Source organism: Amia ocellicauda, chromosome 6 (genome assembly GCF_036373705.1).
Source record: "Amia ocellicauda isolate fAmiCal2 chromosome 6, fAmiCal2.hap1, whole genome shotgun sequence".
In the NCBI taxonomy this organism is placed as follows: Eukaryota; Metazoa; Chordata; class Actinopteri; order Amiiformes; family Amiidae; genus Amia; species Amia ocellicauda.
Genome location: NC_089855.1, coordinates 34,163,731 through 34,182,512, shown reverse-complemented (window position 1 = coordinate 34,182,512; position 18,782 = coordinate 34,163,731). Strand labels below are relative to the sequence as shown.

General features: G+C 39.6%; 1 protein-coding gene across 1 annotated transcript; it reads right to left on the bottom strand.

Annotated features, from left to right (window-relative positions):
- Window positions 1–3,966: 3,966 nt before the first annotated feature.
- On the bottom strand, window positions 3,967–13,362 carry LOC136751410 (MORC family CW-type zinc finger protein 3). Its single transcript, XM_066707017.1, has 10 exons — window positions 12,377–13,362; window positions 10,208–10,355; window positions 9,527–9,655; window positions 8,503–8,625; window positions 7,924–8,021; window positions 7,466–7,573; window positions 6,674–6,713; window positions 6,400–6,449; window positions 5,284–5,763; window positions 3,967–4,596 (listed from the first exon to the last, which is right to left on the bottom strand). Exons 1-9 carry the CDS (start codon window positions 12,475–12,477, stop codon window positions 5,304–5,306), a joined length of 1,257 nt encoding a protein of 418 aa, XP_066563114.1. The 5' UTR covers window positions 12,478–13,362; the 3' UTR covers window positions 3,967–4,596; window positions 5,284–5,303.
- Window positions 13,363–18,782: the final 5,420 nt, after the last annotated feature.

The following is an 18,782-nucleotide window of genomic DNA, read 5'->3' as shown; positions in this document are numbered from 1 at the left end:
GTAGTGGAGATGAGTGGTACCCGGTGGGGTCTTCTGCTGTTGTAGCCCATCCGCCTCAAGGTTGTACGTGTTGTGACTTCACAAATGCTTTGCTGCATACCTCGGTTGTAACAAGTGGTTATTTCAGTCAAAGTTGTTCTTCTATCAGCTTGAATCAGTCGGCCCATTCTCCTCTGACCTCTAGCATCAACAAGGCATTTTCGCCCACAGGACTGCCGCATACTGGATGTTTTTCCCTTTTCACACCATTCTTTGTAAACCCTAGAAATGGTTGTGCGTGAAAATCCCAGTAACTGAGCAGATTGTGAAATACTCAGACCGGCCCGTCTGGCACCAACAACCATGCCACGCTCAAAATTGCTTAAATCACCTTTCTTTCCCATTCAGACATTCAGTTTGGAGTTCAGGAGATTGTCTTGACCAGGACCACACCCCTAAATGCATTGAAGCAACTGCCATGTGATTGGTTGGTTAGATAATTGCATTAATGAGAAATTGAACAGGTGTTCCTAATAATCCTTTAGGTGAGTGTATAATGGTGGCACGGATACAGTCATGTCAGTTTCCTGATATTCTATACTTTTATTATAGATTATTTAATCAAATGTTTGCACTATGTTCAATAAGTTTAAAAAATACACATTCAGAATAAGTTATTTGGAAACCATTTCTTATCAAGAGTCATTGTATGTCAGATTGTACAGTCACATAATTCTATAACTGGGGCACATATTTTTGTGTTCAGTAGATTTATGGCGTTAAAATGAATACATAAATAATAACAATAATTTAAAATAATGAATATATAAATCACATATACATTTAATAAAATAATGAATTTGCCACAACTTTTATTTATATGTTATTTTAAGTAATATAACTAACGTTGTCACAACATTGTCACAACGTAGCGGTTTTCACAACCATACCAAAAGCTTACCACAACGTTATGATTAAGTTGATACAAAACATTTCTACAACGTTATTAAGTGTGGTTGTAGCAACGTTGCCACAATGTTTATTTGAGTCAAGTAACATTTCAAACGTTGTCACAACGTTGTAGCAACCAGAGGAAAAATCCTACTCAAGTAGAAGTACTGTTACTTTGATGAAATTTTACTCAAGTACAAGTAAAAGTACTGGTTTAAAAAACTACTCAAGTAAAAGTAAAAAGTAGCTAAATTAAAAAGTACAAATTACATAGTTACTTTTAACAAAGCATTGTCACATGATCTCTAAGCAAATGCTAACACACGCAAATGGAAATGCTAACACACGCAAATGCTAATGCTAACCCACACATACACACACAGGTGGGTGACAAATTAAAGGAGAAGCCTGAATCAATGAGTGGAGGAACATAACGAATGCAGATGCCTCCAAACAGGTGTAATGCATGATACAATTAAGCAATTAACAACCTATCATGCTCTGTGGCATGTATACAAATGCTGAGCAGGCCCAGCTGACCTGAATTTTGGATCAAGATGGCAAGTGGAAACCATCTAAGTGACTTTGAAAGAGGGGTCATTATTGGGGCACGAATGGCAGGAGCTTCAGTCACAACGACTGCTCAACTGGCTAGTGTTCTGGACAAGGGGCGAATGCATGTGTGGGACACCAAGAGAACGGTACAGGCCTGACTGCTTGACCCCTACAGTGAGGGGGTCTGGAGGCTCTGTTATGCTGTGGGGGGCATTTTCCTGGCATGGTTTGGGTCCACTTGTCCCCTTAGAGCAGTGGTTCCCAACCCTGGTCCTGGAGGACCCCATACCATGCTGGTTTTTGTTCCAACCGAGCTCTCAATTATTTAATTGAACCTTAATTGAAGTAAAAATCTGCTTACTTCAATTAAGGTTCAATTAAATAATTGAGAGCTTATTTTAATTATTGTTTAAAGTAACGAAAAAGCTCTGATGTGGGAAATTATTAGTTCAATTAAGAGTTCAATTAAGCTTAGAGATCTGCAGAGATATGTAACAATAAAGTAACGGTTTTATTGATTTAAAAGTTTGTATTATTATTATTATTATTATTATTATTATTATTATTATTATTTCTAAATGGCTGTAGCTGATATTTAAATAAATAAATAGAAATACAATCACAAAACCACCTTACCTTGAACACAAATAAATGTTGATATAACTTTATTATGAATTTTTTGTGGACAGACTAAAATGAATGACAAAACGGAATACCTATTAACTATAATGGGGAGTGGAATGCCCATAGACTACAATGGGGAAAACAGAAGGACAGCCTATATCTCCAAATCCCACACAGGAATCCTAAAATCCTGAATACACTTTCTTTAAAATAACCTCATATAAAAACATTTAATGGAATGACAACTGCTTTCTATGGAATGACATGCCTGTGATACTGAAAACATATAGGATTGACTGCCTATTAATATATATTGCATTAGTTTACATACAGTTGCCCATTTACACAGATAATTTTCAGATAAGGTTGAACTTGCAGTGTACATCAATGTAGATGACACTAATATATATATATATATATATATATATATATATATATATATATATTATATATAATATAGTCATTCCACTTTTATTATTATTATTATTATTATTGTTATTATTATTATTTTAATTTCTTGGCAGATGCCCTTATCCAAGTGCAAAACAAAGTGCAAGAATACAGTTAAGTACATGGGAAAGGGAGCAAGGAGAAAAACAATCAAGAATGCAAGAAGCATAATAAAGCTCTGTGAAGTGCTATCTAACAGGGATTAAAAGGACTAATATTACAAGTACTGTCTGAAAAGATGTCTTGAGTAAGCGCCGGAAGGAGGTCAAGGACTGCTGTTTTGACTTCGGTGGGAAGGTCGTTCCACCACTTAGGGGCCAGGGATGAGAAGGAGCGGCTCTGGAGGAAGGGGGGTGGAGAGGAGGCAGAGTTAGCCTTCTGGCACCGGAAGACCACAGTGGTCTGGATGGGATGTATGGAGAGACGAGTGTCTGAAGGTAACTTGGTGCAGTGTGGTTGAGACAGCGCTAGGTGAGGGTCAATGTCTTGAACTGAATGCGTGCCGCTATCGGGAGCCAGTGGAGGGAGCGGAGCAGTGGAGTAGCGTGTGCGAACCGTGGCAGAGAGAATACCAGACAAGCCGCAGAGTTCTGGATGAGCTGGAGCGGCGGGTAGTAGTTGCAGGCAGGCTGGCCAGGAGGGAGTTGCAGTAGTGCAGGCGGGAGAGGACCAGTGACTGGACAAGCAGCTGAGTTGAGTAGTCGGTGAGGAAGGGACGGATCCAGTGTATGTTGCTCAGGAAGAATCTGCAGGTGCGTGTCAGCGTGGTGATGTGCTGGGTGTAGGAGAGGATCGAGGGTGACTCCTAGATTTTTAGCGGAAGAAGAAGGAGAGGGTGTGGTGGATTCCAAGGGGATCGAGATGGAGAGGTCAGCAGAAGGTGAGGAAGAGTGGGGGAAAAACAGGAGATCCGATTTGGAGAGGTTGAGCTTGAGGTGGTGCGAGTGCATCCAGGTGGAGATAGCAGACAAGCAAGAAGAGATACGAGAGGGGATGAGAGGGTCAGAAGAGGGAAGACAGAAAGATCTGGGCATCATCAGCATAGAAGTGGTAGGAGAAACCATGAGATGTGATGAGGGGGCCCAGAGAGCGAGTGTAGAGAAAGAACAGGAGGGGGCCCAGGATGGAGCCTTGGGGTACGCCTGTGAGGAGAGGTTGGTGGGTGGATAGTTTTTAATCGGAAAGCCCAGATTTAAATATTCATCAAGGGCTCAAAAGCAAATTACCTCTGTGAAACACTTTAATTGTCACGAATATCATTGCATGGGTTTTAAACTTATCCTCCAGTATTTCCAACTCATTTGCGACAGGTTTACCACATTTTCTTTTTTTTTTTTACGTGTAAAAAATTTAATCTAACCGTACAGGATAGACCATATTTTAAAATATTTACCTTATAGTCTAATATTTCACCACTCAAGCCTTTTATTAATGGCACAGCAATGATATGCCAATCACAAAATCAGTTGTTGGATGTGATGTCCATTCTTTGGTATTCAATTATTGGAAATAATCTTCAGAGAAACAATGTAAATGCAGGTAATTTATCTAAACAGACAGCCAGTCACTGACACACTGAGACATGTATGTAAAAATATATATCTTATCAAGAATTTTGCCATTAACAAAACCTAAGGACAGAAAACTATAAAATGTTTATAAAACTCTAAAATACAGGTAAGTAAATCGAAAACATCAGCACTACCAAATATAAAAAATAGGAACAGTATAAAATTTGATATGATCTCAAGTGTGGAGAGCTGCTCATTCTTCCTCGTGGATCTGTAGCAACTAGCTCTTGTTACAAACCTAGAGACAACCAACAAATCCGAAGCACATCAAAATGGATAAAAGATGATTCTCTCAAAACAGGAATACATGTTTTTTGATTTCCAAAACCTACAAGAGGCTGTGACTGCACCCGTTTAGATGTGTTTCAAGACTTGATTCAGTACATTATCAATTTTATCACTCTCATCGTTCACTTGTTCCAAGTCCAGCAGATTCCCAATGCTCAGACAGAGATTTTACAGCCTCCTGTGTAGAAGAGAAGCGAAGAGAAGTAAAGAGTTAGACAGGAATACAACAGACTTTAAAGTACTGTTGGAGATGTATGTGTTGCAAAGAGGAGTAATGGAAGTACTATGTAACTATGGCAACTCTCAGGTAGCATAATAGCAGTAACAACAAATCACACAGTGCTAGATCTTGATATTCATGCTATTTGTGAGTCCAAGTCTCAAAACTCCTGTTTTTAATCATCCTAATGGTTGTAATCAGCAGTTCCTGTCTAGAAGAGCCCAGAGCAGAGATGTGAACAAAGCAACACTGCTTCCAGCCAGCACCACCTCAGTGGCATGGAAGAGTGCAGGAGTTACAGAGAGTATGGTGATGTATAACCAAACCAGGGATCAGATACTGACGATTTTCATTTTTAAACTGACATTGATAAACAGACCCTCTCTCTCATGTTTCAAACTTTGTGAGATTTCTTCAAATCAGTGCATGCAACAAAAAATATGTGACGCTCTTTTTTACTATATCCACCTACAGAAGTATTGTTGAGTTAATGTGACTTTTATAACAGTTAAAATGATTAAGTCTGGCAAACAATATTTAACTGTCTGATCAAAAATTTATTGGGAACAATTCCTTGAATTAAAAACTCTGTTAGGATAGTGTAATTCCCACAAGTGTGTACAGTGACCTTCAGTCAATGCTTACTCTTGTAACTGCTGCTGAATCTAGCTGGTCCAGTTGGTCATTGTTGCTTTGAAGTGTTTTTTTGCAGCTTCAAGGACTTTCCACTGCTTTTCCACCTCCTGCAACAACTCCTGCGGTTTTTCAGCCTCTCTGCGGCCCACATCTGATAGGGACCCTGCAGCCTGGGACCTGCCTGCATCTGGCTTGTTCTTCTCTAGCATCTGAAATTGCACTCTCCTCATTTCTGTCAGCTCCTGAAATGTCATCTTTAAATCCTGCATCTGGCAAATAAGTTTTCTCTCAGAAAGACTCTCCTGCTTAATGGGGCTTCTGACCTCAGTCTGGGATGCCATGGAGGAGCAGTGCGGTCTGGGAGGAGAATCAGTGGAGTTGGAGGAGCAGGGTGTGGCATCTAGGCACTCCACAGCATTGTGGGTGTCATCTTCCTTGGCCTTCTTACTTTTAGAGCTTTCTGGGGCCATAATGGATATGTATTTCCCCCTGAAAAAGTAGAAGGATATTTCTTGGGGCTGAATTAAAAGGGATTTCAGAGAGCACACTGGTGTTGAATTGAGCACAGCTATTTCAGTCGAAGGCATTTCTTCAATCCAGTTTGAACATCATATCATCGTTGACACTGACAACATAGTGTCAAATAGGACATAAAAAGTAAATATCAACCAAATTTAAACAAACATGATTCCTGGAAAGTACTGATGTTCAAAATACAATGAAAAGATACCTCCAATCTTAAAAATTGCTCTCCTTGAGCAGTGTGTGAGAAAAATAAATCTGATACAATGTTTCAGATAACAAAAAATCTGATACATACGAAATGTGGTAGATAAATACCTCCAACCTTAAAAATTGCTCTCTCTATCACACATTTCATGTATCAGATTGTTTTAAATGTCTCAGATTTCTGTCTCTCACACACAATGTCAATTTTTGAAATTGTGAATTGCTTATACAACAGATTCCATATGTAATCTGAATCATTATTTCAAGCACGAACTATATTAAATATATATATTGATTTATATATAAAAAGCCAAAACAGATCAGACCAATGTGAATGAAGCTAATTCTCAAAGGTTCAAATTCAGGGGAGATTGCATCTCACTGAACCATACATACCTTTTAGGAGCCAGAGAGTAGTAGCTTGTGATTACTGGCAAGCCATTGTTCTGAGGGAATGAAGATGACAGAGATGTAATTCTAGCCCAAATGACTTTATAAAAATACTATTTATTTGCTACTGCTATTTATTCTGGACAGGATTCACAGGGGACCTCCAATAATGGTACCAGTATCACAATTGTAGTGAAGATTTAGCAAGATTTACTTAGCAGTGCTAAGTAAACCAGTCAGGAATTAATCTGCAATCCAGCCCATTATAAAATGCCCTTACCTCCTGTCCTCTAGTCCTCATCTGTGTATGAATTTCCTCACTAAAAACAAACAAACATATATTAACTTGTTTTACTGTGATTTCTCCTATGCCCCCCTCTCGCATATACCTTAGACTTTACTGCATATTTTATAACAATTAAACTTCTGCACTTTTGTCATGCTTAAATTGTATTGTTTATTGATTAAACTAATGCACTTTAGTAGTGGTAAAATATAATTCTTTATTGATTTGTATTTCTGTACTTTTTTAATGCTGTGTAAACTGTGTATTATAAATAAATAATACAAATAATGATATATTATATTTACAATAAAAGTATTATTATTGCTTTTTATGTAACATTTAAAAATTGGATTAAAAAAAGAGGAGGAAAAAGTATGGTTTTCCTGTCTGGCAACAAAATAAGTGCATGAATGATATCAGACAGACTGCAGGCCTCAAGGACACACCGATGTTATGCTCAGTGGAAGCTGACATCTTGAAAGTAACTGCACATGATCTAGAAAGCTTAAAAACTTGATAGGATGATGATTATGTAAACGGATGTTGCACAACACTGTTGTGCATCATAAGACATTTAACTAACTGTTAGCAATAATTTTCCCTCCACGGCCAATGAGAGAAAGGGGATCTTGTGTGCTTTGCTGGATGTATTCTCAAGTTTGAGCATATTAACCCTCTCTTCATACACATTTCAAACAAGATACCTGTTTTGGTTTCCCTAAGTGAAAGGGAACTGCAGACTATTTTCAACTTGACATATACATCCCAACATGAATGGATACTTACTGTGTTTCCTGAATCAGGATTCTCCTGCTAGGACAATTTGTACTACTATTCCCACAATATTTCTGCCAATAGTGCAAAACTTTTCTGTCCAGGCTTTTCATCGTGTTGCTGGAAACAATGAACAATATTAATGGACTCTGTTTTGCAACATTTTCATATGACCCATTGCAGGCATTACAATATATTGTTATCAATAACTATTAATTTTGGATGAAGAAAAAACATGCTTGGCAAAATTTCTCTCTAATTGTACTACAGCAGATCTGCTCACATACTTACAACATAAACTTATAATCAGTTCACCCCTAAGAATGAGACTGTAAGGTCATTTTAATTCATTCTACGGGTATATATTTTTTTGCAATTATCACTGCAAAAAAATAACAGTGCGCATCAATCTGCAGTGGAAGGCATAAGATAATACTTGGAATACTGTTTCAAAAACAACTGTGAAATACCTGTATTCAGAAGAGGAGTCAAAATCTTGTTTATTGTGAGCTGTCTTCAGATAATTGCACTCAATGATCCCAATTACCCCCACACCTGTGTTACCTGCCTGCACAGAAGAAAAAGTAGGTAGAAACATACAGACTAAGAACAAAGTATTTGCATACATCAGCCAGGCCTAAACGATGATTCAGTAATACACAACCAAGATGTCTGGTGACAACACTGTTTTTAAAGTGACATTAATATTAATTGTATTTTAAGAAAACTGTCCTTGAGATTGCAACATGTTCAGTGGAATATAAATACTTATATATCTATGCATATGCATTTTTCTTTAGTCTCATCCTGAGGACAGGAATACATTTTGCATCACAGTCACATAAAACAAACAACCATTGTTGCATGGTTTGGTTACTTTTGCAAAACAATGGAAAAAACAGGACGCAGCTACTTTAACTTCTATGAAAAGTAGACAATACAAGAAAACTGTCCAAATATTGTGGACAAGAGTAAATGCTGTAGTTAGCTCACCTATATAAGTATAAATGTAATATTCCAGCATGATGGAGCAAGTGAAGCACTCGTACCTTACGCTGGCACCCCACTCTCTCGTAGGCCTTAATTAGCCGGTTCTTGTGATACATCATTATGCCATACTGCTCCATGTTTTCTGCGTTCTTTCCAAATGTAATTGGGATCTTTTCTATAGTCTTACACTTGCGTTGAGGGAAAAAACAGTCAGACTGTGTCTATTATGAGGCAATAATGGAACATGTATTATACATAATTTCCTGCCATTGCCCAAGAAATGCAGCATCAGTTAATTTGTATATACATGCAACATTTAGATTCCTACTTTCTTCCATTTTACAGAGTACAAGACTGTGATTTGCCCTGCCAAGATATTTTGATTCTCTAACAAAACACACACAGTTTGTTCATCACTCACTGGCGTCAAAGTAAGTAAACTATGATTTGAGAGAAGTGCCTGTTCAGGATTTGGATAGAACCAAAAGAATAGTAAATCACTTAACCTAGTTCATTCATTCAAAATGCATCACTGCTACACACAAATCAAAATGCAATTTTAAGAATTTGCCTGACGCAAAGTAGTAATATCTCTTATACTATATGTAAACACTTACTGCCTAAGCGTTTTAGGTATCTTTTTGGCAATGGTTTGAAAAATAGACCTTGAAAAAAGCTGAATGAACATCAATGGAAAAGAGCAATTGTATTACAGTAGTATATTATAGCAGCATTTCTAAATTACATACATAATTCTAAAAAGTCAAACCCAGTCTCAATCCTTTCTTCCCCCTGAAGGTGTCTTCTGTGATGCTGCTCCTTCATATTGCATTCCCTGTCCTGGCCTTGACCCCGGCTTACTGAATAAACATAGCCGGAGCCTTTCCGATTTCCGAATTGACCTATAACACATGTCCATTCAGGCCTTCATTTTCAGAGAATTACACAATAATGCAAATTTCCTCCAGAAGTCTGGTCTGTCCATGTCAGTTTTTTTTTTTTTTTCTTATCCCACCCTTATTGACTCCAGAAGCTTACAAATAACAAGGTTGGACTGTATTTTGTACACATTACAAAGGATACTAGAAATCTTGGCTTGTAGGTGTACTTCTCAATGTTTGACAGGCTTTTGGAAAACAGCTGGGTTATCACTTTCTGGCCTCTTAAAATGATCTCCATTCGGGGCTCCAGGTATAAAATACTGCAGTAGGCCTAGAAAGGTTTAACATAGAAAAATAAACACAAAGGAGAAAACAACACTCCATTGAAAATGAAGCAAAAAATTGTAACATGTCAAACAGTCCACTTTTTATTAACTTCATCTCCAGGTAAAACACCTGAAAGACATACTTTAATCAGAGGAGCTCAATGGAATATGGCACCTTTATTGAAACTAAAGCCTAGACAAAATCAATCATTTGACCCACCTGCCAAATTACAAACTTATACCCCAATTGGGCTTAAGTATACTGTAAGAAGACACAATCTACTGCCTACAAATGAACGCATTACGATACAAGTTTGTAATTTGAGTTTCACAGGTAGGTCACAGTTTTGATTTGGTCTGGCCAAAGACTTACACCTATTTAGCACGTTACATTTTTTAATGTATTAAGTGCATACATTAAATTAAATAACACACATTGAAAAGAAAAATACGATGAAAAACTTGACTGGTAAGATTCAGTTGTTGGCCTGTTTTTCAAAAATGTTTTATTTGACCTCAGTTTTGCCTGAAGTGTAAAGTTGTATTTTTGTCCGTACCCGTAATGACGATTTGCACTGTGGTTCAGACTGCTCCAGTGTCACCTTTGTCTTCTGCGTCTTACAAGGTGTATTCATTATGTCCACAAGGATACGAATATCATTCTCGTCTTCATCAAAATCAAATTCTGTCTGCCCGTTAAATGTCCTGGAAGATGATATAAACACTCCAATTATAACTAGTTTACTGATTTTTAAGAAGTTTTAAAATAACGATCCTGTTGCTATTTTCTAGTATTGTCACTTCTTATTGTGTGTCTAGTACAGTAAGCAGGCAAATGTCCGGTGAGGCCCCGCTTAGTCTTCAAGACACAGATGGATTTTCTTGTCCACGTTTCACCTGAGAGCTTCTGGAATCTTAACCAACTTCGCTAAACTGGTTTGAATCATGTAAAAGAATCTGGGACACAGCAGAAGCAGTCAATGTCTATGTATCCTTTTTAAATTAAACATCACAGTGATATAAATATATATATATATATATATATATATATACAGTGGCTCTCAAAAGTATTCAGACCCATGGACTTTTCCACATTTTATTGTGTTACAACATGAAATCAGAATGGATGTAATCAGTTGTTCCACTGATCAACACAGAAAATGTCCATAAAGTCAAAGTTAAAAATACAATCTGCAAATTGTTATAAATGAATTACAAATACAAAACAGAAAATAACTGAATGCATAAGTAATCACCCCCTATGCTATGACACACCTGATTGAGCTGTGGACAAATTGTCTTTAGAAGTCACAAAATGAGTTGAATCGAGTCCACCTCTGTGCAATTAAGGTGTGTCATATGATATCAGGTGAAATACACCTGTATCTGGGAGGTTCCACAGTTGGTTAGTACAATTCCTAACAAAAACTACATCATGAAGACGAAGGAACATTCAATGCATATCCAGAATAAGGTTCTTCAAAAGCACCTATCAGGGGTAGGATATAAGAACATTTCCAAGGTATTGAATATCCCCTGGAGCACAGTGAAGTCCATTATTAAGAAATGGAGAGAATATGGCATAACTGTGAATCTGCTTAGATCAGACCGTCCTCAAAAACTGAGTATCCGGGCGAGAAGGGCATTAGTCAGAGAGGCCACCAAGAGGCCTATGCCAACTCTAAAGGAGATACAGTCTTCCATGGCTGAGCTGGGATACACTGTGCATACTGAAACAACAACCCGGCTTCTTCACAAAAGTGGCCTTCATGGGAGAGTGGCAAAACGAAAGACCTTGTTGAAAAAAACACATCAAATCTTGGCTAGAGTTTGCCAGAAGGCATGTGAGAGACTGTTAGATTCTATGGTCTGCTGAGACCAAAATAGATTAATTAATATATAATTTTTGGCCTCAACGCTAAGTGTTACGTTTGGTGCAAGCATCTTGAGAACACCATCCCTACCGTGAAGCATAGTGGTGGCAGCATCATGCTATGGGGATGCTTCTCTGTGTCAGAGTCTGGAAACTTTGTAAAGATAGAGGGCAAAATGGATGCAGCAAAGTACAGAGAAATCCTGGAAGAAAACCTGCTGAGGTCTGCAAGAGACCTGGGACTCTGGAGAATATTCAAATTCCAGCAGGACAATGACCCCAAACATATAGCCAAAACCACACTGGAGTGGCTTAAAAACAAAACGGTCAGTGTCCTGGAGTGGCCCAGTCAAAGCCTGGACTATATATAAATATATGGAAAAAGTTGAAAATTGCTGGTCATCAAAGGTCCCCATCCAATTTGATGGAGCTTGAGCAATTTTACAAAAAAGAATGGGCAGAAATTGCTGTGTCCAGATGTGCAAATCTGGTAGAGACTTATCCACATAGACTCATGGCTGTAATTGCTGCCAAAGGTGCCTCTACCAAATATTGACTGAAGGGGGAAATTACTTATGCATTCAAGTATTTTCTGTTTTGTATTTGAAATTAATTTAGAATAATGTGCAGTTTATATTTTTCACTTTGACATTATAGATATTTTCTGTGTTGATCAGTTGCAAAAACTCCTGATTAAATCCATTCTGATTTCATGTAGTAACACAATGAAATGTGGAAAACTTCAAGGGGGTGAATACTTTTGAGAGCCACTGTACACAATGTTACGGTTTGAAAAACAATCACAATACAAAATGTCAGCTCTGATTTTTAAAAGACCTATTTCCAAACATACTTCCTTAAATTCCAAATGATAATTCGGGTTCCGTGCTCTCCCGTGATGGCGTCCAGTTGTTCCAACAGCTCCCAGTCAGTGCAGAACAGGGAATGTTTCATTATGGCATTCAGGCTGGCTTTGGACTGATCCTTTTTTCTGCGTAAGGGCTGTGGTTAAGGACTATGATCAGGAATGAAACTCTCCAAGCAATGGCTTAAAAACAAAAAGTAAATGCAAGGGAATCTTCTTGCCAAAGGTGATTGTAAAATTGCAAGCACAAAACATTTGAAAAGACTATATTTTGTCAACCTCAAGGAGACTCAGCATATATTTCCCTGGCACAGGTCTGGGTCCACGATTGGCTCTTAAACATACTGGCTTTAACTCAATGATATTAAAACGAAACATGAGGGTCTAGTTTGATTAGAAGCAGTGTAAAGTGAGTTTTAAAAATGCATGTTCCCCATATACATTGCTATCAGTACTGTCAATATAAAACCCAAATATTTCCCATTGTACTGCTTAAATATGAATATCTAATGCTTGAATAGTAATTGAAACAATGAAGACCTTAATCCCTTCACCTGAGATCTGGGAATATCAGTTCTACATGTAGGAAAGCCTGTGTTTAAGTTGTCCTGGATATATGTTTATAAAAATGCTATATTACAAATAAAACATTTAGCATGCTACAATCAAATAAATCTCACAGGTTACAGTGACAGATTATCACATTTAACTCTTATGAAACTTGTCTCTCTTCATGTTTTGATCTTTAAGATTTGAAACACTAGATGGGGTATGCCTTGGATAGCTCTGATCAGGCCCTGCTACTATTCACATCCTTTAGCCATGCATTACAACAGAAGTATAGTGATATTGGCAGGGGAAGTCAAATCACATGACAACAAGGCCTGTAAAATAAAATATCACAGTTTTTAAAATCCAATGGAAATAATATATATACACTCACCTAAAGGATTATTAGGAACACCTGTTCAATTTCTCATTAATGCAATTATCTAACCAACCAATCACATGGCAGTTGCTTCAATGCATTTAGGGGTGTGGTCCTGGTCAAGACAATCTCCTGAACTCCAAACTGAATGTCTGAATGGGAAAGAAAGGTGATTTAAGCAATTTTGAGCGTGGCATGGTTGTTGGTGCCAGACGGGCCGGTCTGAGTATTTCACAATCTGCTCAGTTACTGGGATTTTCACGCACAACCATTTCTAGGGTTTACAAAGAATGGTGTGAAAAGGGAAAAACATCCAGTATGCGGCAGTCCTGTGGGCGAAAATGCCTTGTTGATGCTAGAGGTCAGAGGAGAATGGGCCGACTGATTCAAGCTGATTGAAGAGCAACTTTGACTGAAATAACCACTCGTTACAACCGAGGTATGCAGCAAAGCATTTGTGAAGCCACAACACGTACAACCTTGAGGCGGATGGGCTACAACAGCAGAAGACCCCACCGGGTACCACTCATCTCCACTACAAATAGGAAAAAGAGGCTACAATTTGCACAAGCTCACCAAAATTGGACAGTTGAAGACTGGAAAAATGTTGCCTGGTCTGATGAGTCCCGATTTCTGTTGAGACATTCAGATGGTAGAGTCAGAATTTGGCGTAAACAGAATGAGAACATGGATCCATCATGCCTTGTTACCACTGTGCAGGCTGGTGGTGGTGGTGTAATGGTGTGGGGGATGTTTTCCTGGCACACTTTAGGCCCCTTAGTGCCAATTGGGCATCGTTTAAATGCCACGGCCTACCTGAGCATTGTTTCTGACCATGTCCATCCCTTTATGACCACCATGTACCCATCCTCTGATGGCTACTTCCAGCAGGATAATGCACCATGTCACAAAGATTGAATCATTTCAAATTGGTTTCTTGAACATGACAATGAGTTCACTGTACTAAACTGGCCCCCACAGTCACCAGATCTCAACCCAATAGAGCATCTTTGGGATGTGGTGGAACGGGAGCTTCGAACCCTGGATGTGCATCCCACAAATCTCCATCAACTGCAAGATGCTATCCTATCAATATGGGCCAACATTTCTTAAGAATGCTTTCAGCACCTTGTTGAATCAATGTCAAGGCAGTTCTGAAGGCGAAAGGGGGTCAAACACAGTATTAGTATGGTGTTCCTAATAATCCTTTAGGTGAGTGTATATATATATATATATATATATATTATTTCCATTGGATTTTAAAAACTGTGATATTTTATTTTACAGGCCTTGTTGTCATGTGATTTGACTTCCCCTGCCAATATCACTATATATATATATGTACACACCGATCAGCCATAACATTATGACCACTGACAGGCGAAGTGAATAACACTGATAATCTCGTTATCATGGCACCTGTCAGTGGGTGGGATATATTAGGCAGCAAGTGAACATTTTTTCCTCAAAGTTGAGCAGGAAAAATGGGCAAGAGTAAGGATCTGAGCAACTTTGACAAGGGCCAAATTGTGATGGCTAGACGACTGGGTCAGAGCTTCTCCAAAACAGCAGCTCTTGTGGTGTGTTCCCAGTCTGCAGTGGTCAGTACCTATCAAAAGTGGTCCAAGGAAGGAAAAGCGGTGAACCAGCGACAGGGTCATGTGCGGCCAAGGCTCATTGATGCACGTGGGGAGCGAAGGCTGGTCCGTGTGGTCTGATCCAACAGACGAGCTACTGTAGCTCAAATTGCTGAAAAAGTTCATGCTGGTTCTGATAGAAAGGTGTCAGAACACACAGTGCATCGCAGTTTGTTGCATATGGGGCTGTGTAGCCGCAGACCAGTTAGGGTGCCCATGCTGACCCCTGTCCACCGTCGAAAGTACCTACAATGGGCATGTGAGCATCAGAACTGGACCACGGAGCAATGGAAGAAGGTGGCATGGTCTGATGAATCATGAGTTCAAGGTATTGACTTGGCCTCCAAATTCCCCAGATCTCAATCCAATCGAGCATCTGTGGGATGTGCTGGCCAAACAAGTCCAATCCATGGAGGACTCACCTCACAACTTACAGGACTTAAAGGATCTGCTGCTAACATCTTGGTGCCAGATACCACAGCACACCATCAGAGGTCTAGTGGAGTCCATGTCTTGACGGGTCAGGGCTGTTTTGGGACCTACACAATATTAGGCAGGTGGTCATAATGTTATGGCTGATCGGTATGTATATACACACTGCTCAAAAAAATTAAGGGAACACGTAACCATCACAGTATAACACCAAATAAATTAAACTTCAGGGATATCAATCTGTCCAGTTAGGGAGCCTAAGCGATTGTGAATCAATGTCACCTGGTTTGATGCAAATGAAAGTGACAACAGCAGCACTAGAGAGGCAAGAGCAAGACAACCCCGAAAAAGGGAATGGTTTTGCAGGTGGTGGCCACAGACAATTGCTCTCTCCTTATCCTTCCTGACTGATTCTTCTCTAGTTTTGCATTTTGCTATTGTCCTTGTCACCTTGTCACTGGTAGCATGAGGCAGTACCTGCAGCCCATTCAGGTTGCAAAGGTAGTCCAGCTCCTCCAGGATGGCACATCCATACGTGCTGTTGCAAGAAAGTTTGCTGTGTCTCCCAGTACAGTCTCAAGAGCATGAGGAGAGCTGGACAGGGCCATAGAAGGGCATCAACCCAGCAGCAGGACCGGTATCTGCTCCTTTGTGCGAGGAGGAGCAGGAGGAGCACTGCCAGAGCCCTACACAATGATCTCCAGCCGGCTACTGGTATGCATGTTTCTGACCAAACTGTCAGAAACAGACTCCATGAGGGTGGCATGAGGGCCCGACGTTCTCTAGTGGGACCTGTGCTCACAGCCCAGCACCGTGCAGCTCAATTGGCATTCGCCAGAGAACACCAGAATTGGCAGGTCTGCCATTGGCACCCCGTTCTCTTCACAGATGAGAGCAGGTTCACACTGAGCACATGTGACAGACGTGAAAGAGTCTGGAGACGCCGTGGTGAATGTTATGCTGCCTGCAACATCATCCAGCATGACCGGTTTGGCAGTGGGTCAGTGATGGTCTGAGGGAGGCATATCCTTCGAGGGTTGCACCTACTTCCACATGCTAGCCAACGGTACCCTGACTGCTGTTAAGTACCGGGATAAAATCCTCAGACTCATCATCAGACCTTACACTGGTGCAGTGGGCCCTGCGTTCCTCCTGGTGCAGGACAATGCCCGGCCTCATGTGGTCAGAGTGTGTAGGCAGTTCCTGGATGACGAAGGCATTGATGCCATTGACTGGCCCTCACATTCCCCAGACCTGAATCCAATTGAGAACCTTTGGGACCTTTGTATTGGTGCATCCAACGCCGCCAAGTAGTGCCACAGACTGTCCAAGAGCTCACTGATGCCCTGATCCAGGTCTGGAAGAAGATCCCCCAGGACACCTTATGAGTTGCTGTGATGAAATTCACGCAAGTTGGAACAGCCTGTGATTTCAATTATTTACATTGATTTTCGGTGTGAGTTTGAATCCAGACCTCAGTTGGTTGGTGATTTTGGTTTCCATTGACCGTTGTTACGTCATTTTGTTATATTTTGTTCATCGAGATCCGATGTGTGATTGAAATGTTCCCTTAAAAGTTTTAGGCAGGTGTGAAAAAATACTGTAAAGTAAGAATGCTTTCAAAAATAGATTATAGTTATCAATTAACTAAATGCAAAGTGGTGTGACCACCCTTTGCCTTCAAAACAGCATCAATTCTTCTGGGTACACTTGCACAAAGTCAGGGATTTTGTAAGCATATAGTCAGGTGTATGATTAAACAATTATACCAAACAGGTGCTAATGATCATCAATTCAATATTAACTGAAACAGCTGTGTAGGAGGAATAAAACTGGGTGAGGAACAGCCAAACTCAGCTAACAAGGTGAGGTTGCTGAGGACAGTTTACTGTCAAAAGTCATACACCATGGCAAGACTGAGCACAGCAACAAGACACAAGGTAGTTATACTGCATCAGCAAGGTCTCTTCCAGGCAGACATTTCAAGGCAGACAGGGGTTTCCAGATGTGCTGTCCAAGTTCTTTTGAAGAAGCACAAAGAAACGGGTAACGTTGAGGATCGTAGACGCAGTGGTCGGCCAACGAAAACACAGGAACTGGGGTGCAGAAAATTGGCAGCAGATGCTCTGGACTGATGAGTCAAAATTTGAAATATTTGTCTGTAGCAGAAGGCAGTTTGTTCACCAAACAGCTGGAGAGCGGTACACGAATGAGTGTCTGCAGGCAACAGTGAAGCATGATGGAGGTTCCTTGCAAGTTTGGGGCTGCATTTCTGCAAATGGAGTTGGGGATTTGGTCAGAATTAATGGTCTCCTCAATGCTGAAAAGTACAGGCAAATACTTATCCATCATGCAATACCATCAGGGAGGCATCGGATTGGCCTAAAATGTATTCTGCAGCATGACAACGACCCCAAACATACAGCGAGTCATTAAGAACTATCTTCAGCATACAGAAGAACAAGGAGTCCTGGAAGTGATGGTATGGCCCCCACAGAGCCCTTATCAAAACATCATCAAGTCTGTCTGGGATTACATGAAGAGAGAGAAGCAACTGAGGCTGCCTAAATCCAAGATGTTTGAGCCAACCTACCTGCTGAGTTCCTTCAAAAACTGTGTGCAAGTGTACCTAGAAGAATTGATGCTGTTGGCAAAGGGTGGTCACACCAAATATTGATTTGATGTAGATTTTTCTTCTGTTCACTCACTTTGCATTTTGTTAATTGACAAATATAAACTAAATATTAACATGTCTATTTTTGAAAGCATTCTTACTTTACAGCATTTTTTCACACCTGCATAAAACATTTGAACAGTACTGTATATGTATGTGTGTGTATATATATACATATAATAAAAATAAATACATACATTATCCTCCTGTATGTCCATTCTTTGCAGTCAGCTTTGAATCAGGTATAAGAGTGGCTGGGATTGTGATGTTGTTATCCATTAACCAAGACATACATAAGGCAATAACTTCACATTCTTTTCTGTATATAAATTACATTTATATTTAAAAAGGATATGACTCTTCTGACAGTATGTAATAATTGGAAGAACAATTTGCTTTGCCTTGATGTTCTCCAGGTAGCTCTGTGACAGTAGACCCACACACATTGTTGTGCCATTCTTTGTGAACACAATGGCGTCTTTGCCCAAGCGCATGGACCCCGATTTAAAGCCATTCCCATACAAGCCAACTGGGACATGGCCGTTTATAGTTTTTTTATCACTGAAGCCAAAACTAGAGAATAAGAGAAAAAACATTGTAGTCTACGAAGGATTTTTGTATATAATTCCCAATACACCTGAAATATAAACAAATAAATAATACAGGTCTTCCCAAAAATGTTATTATAATACCTAACTCATCTGCCATCTGAGAAGATATGAA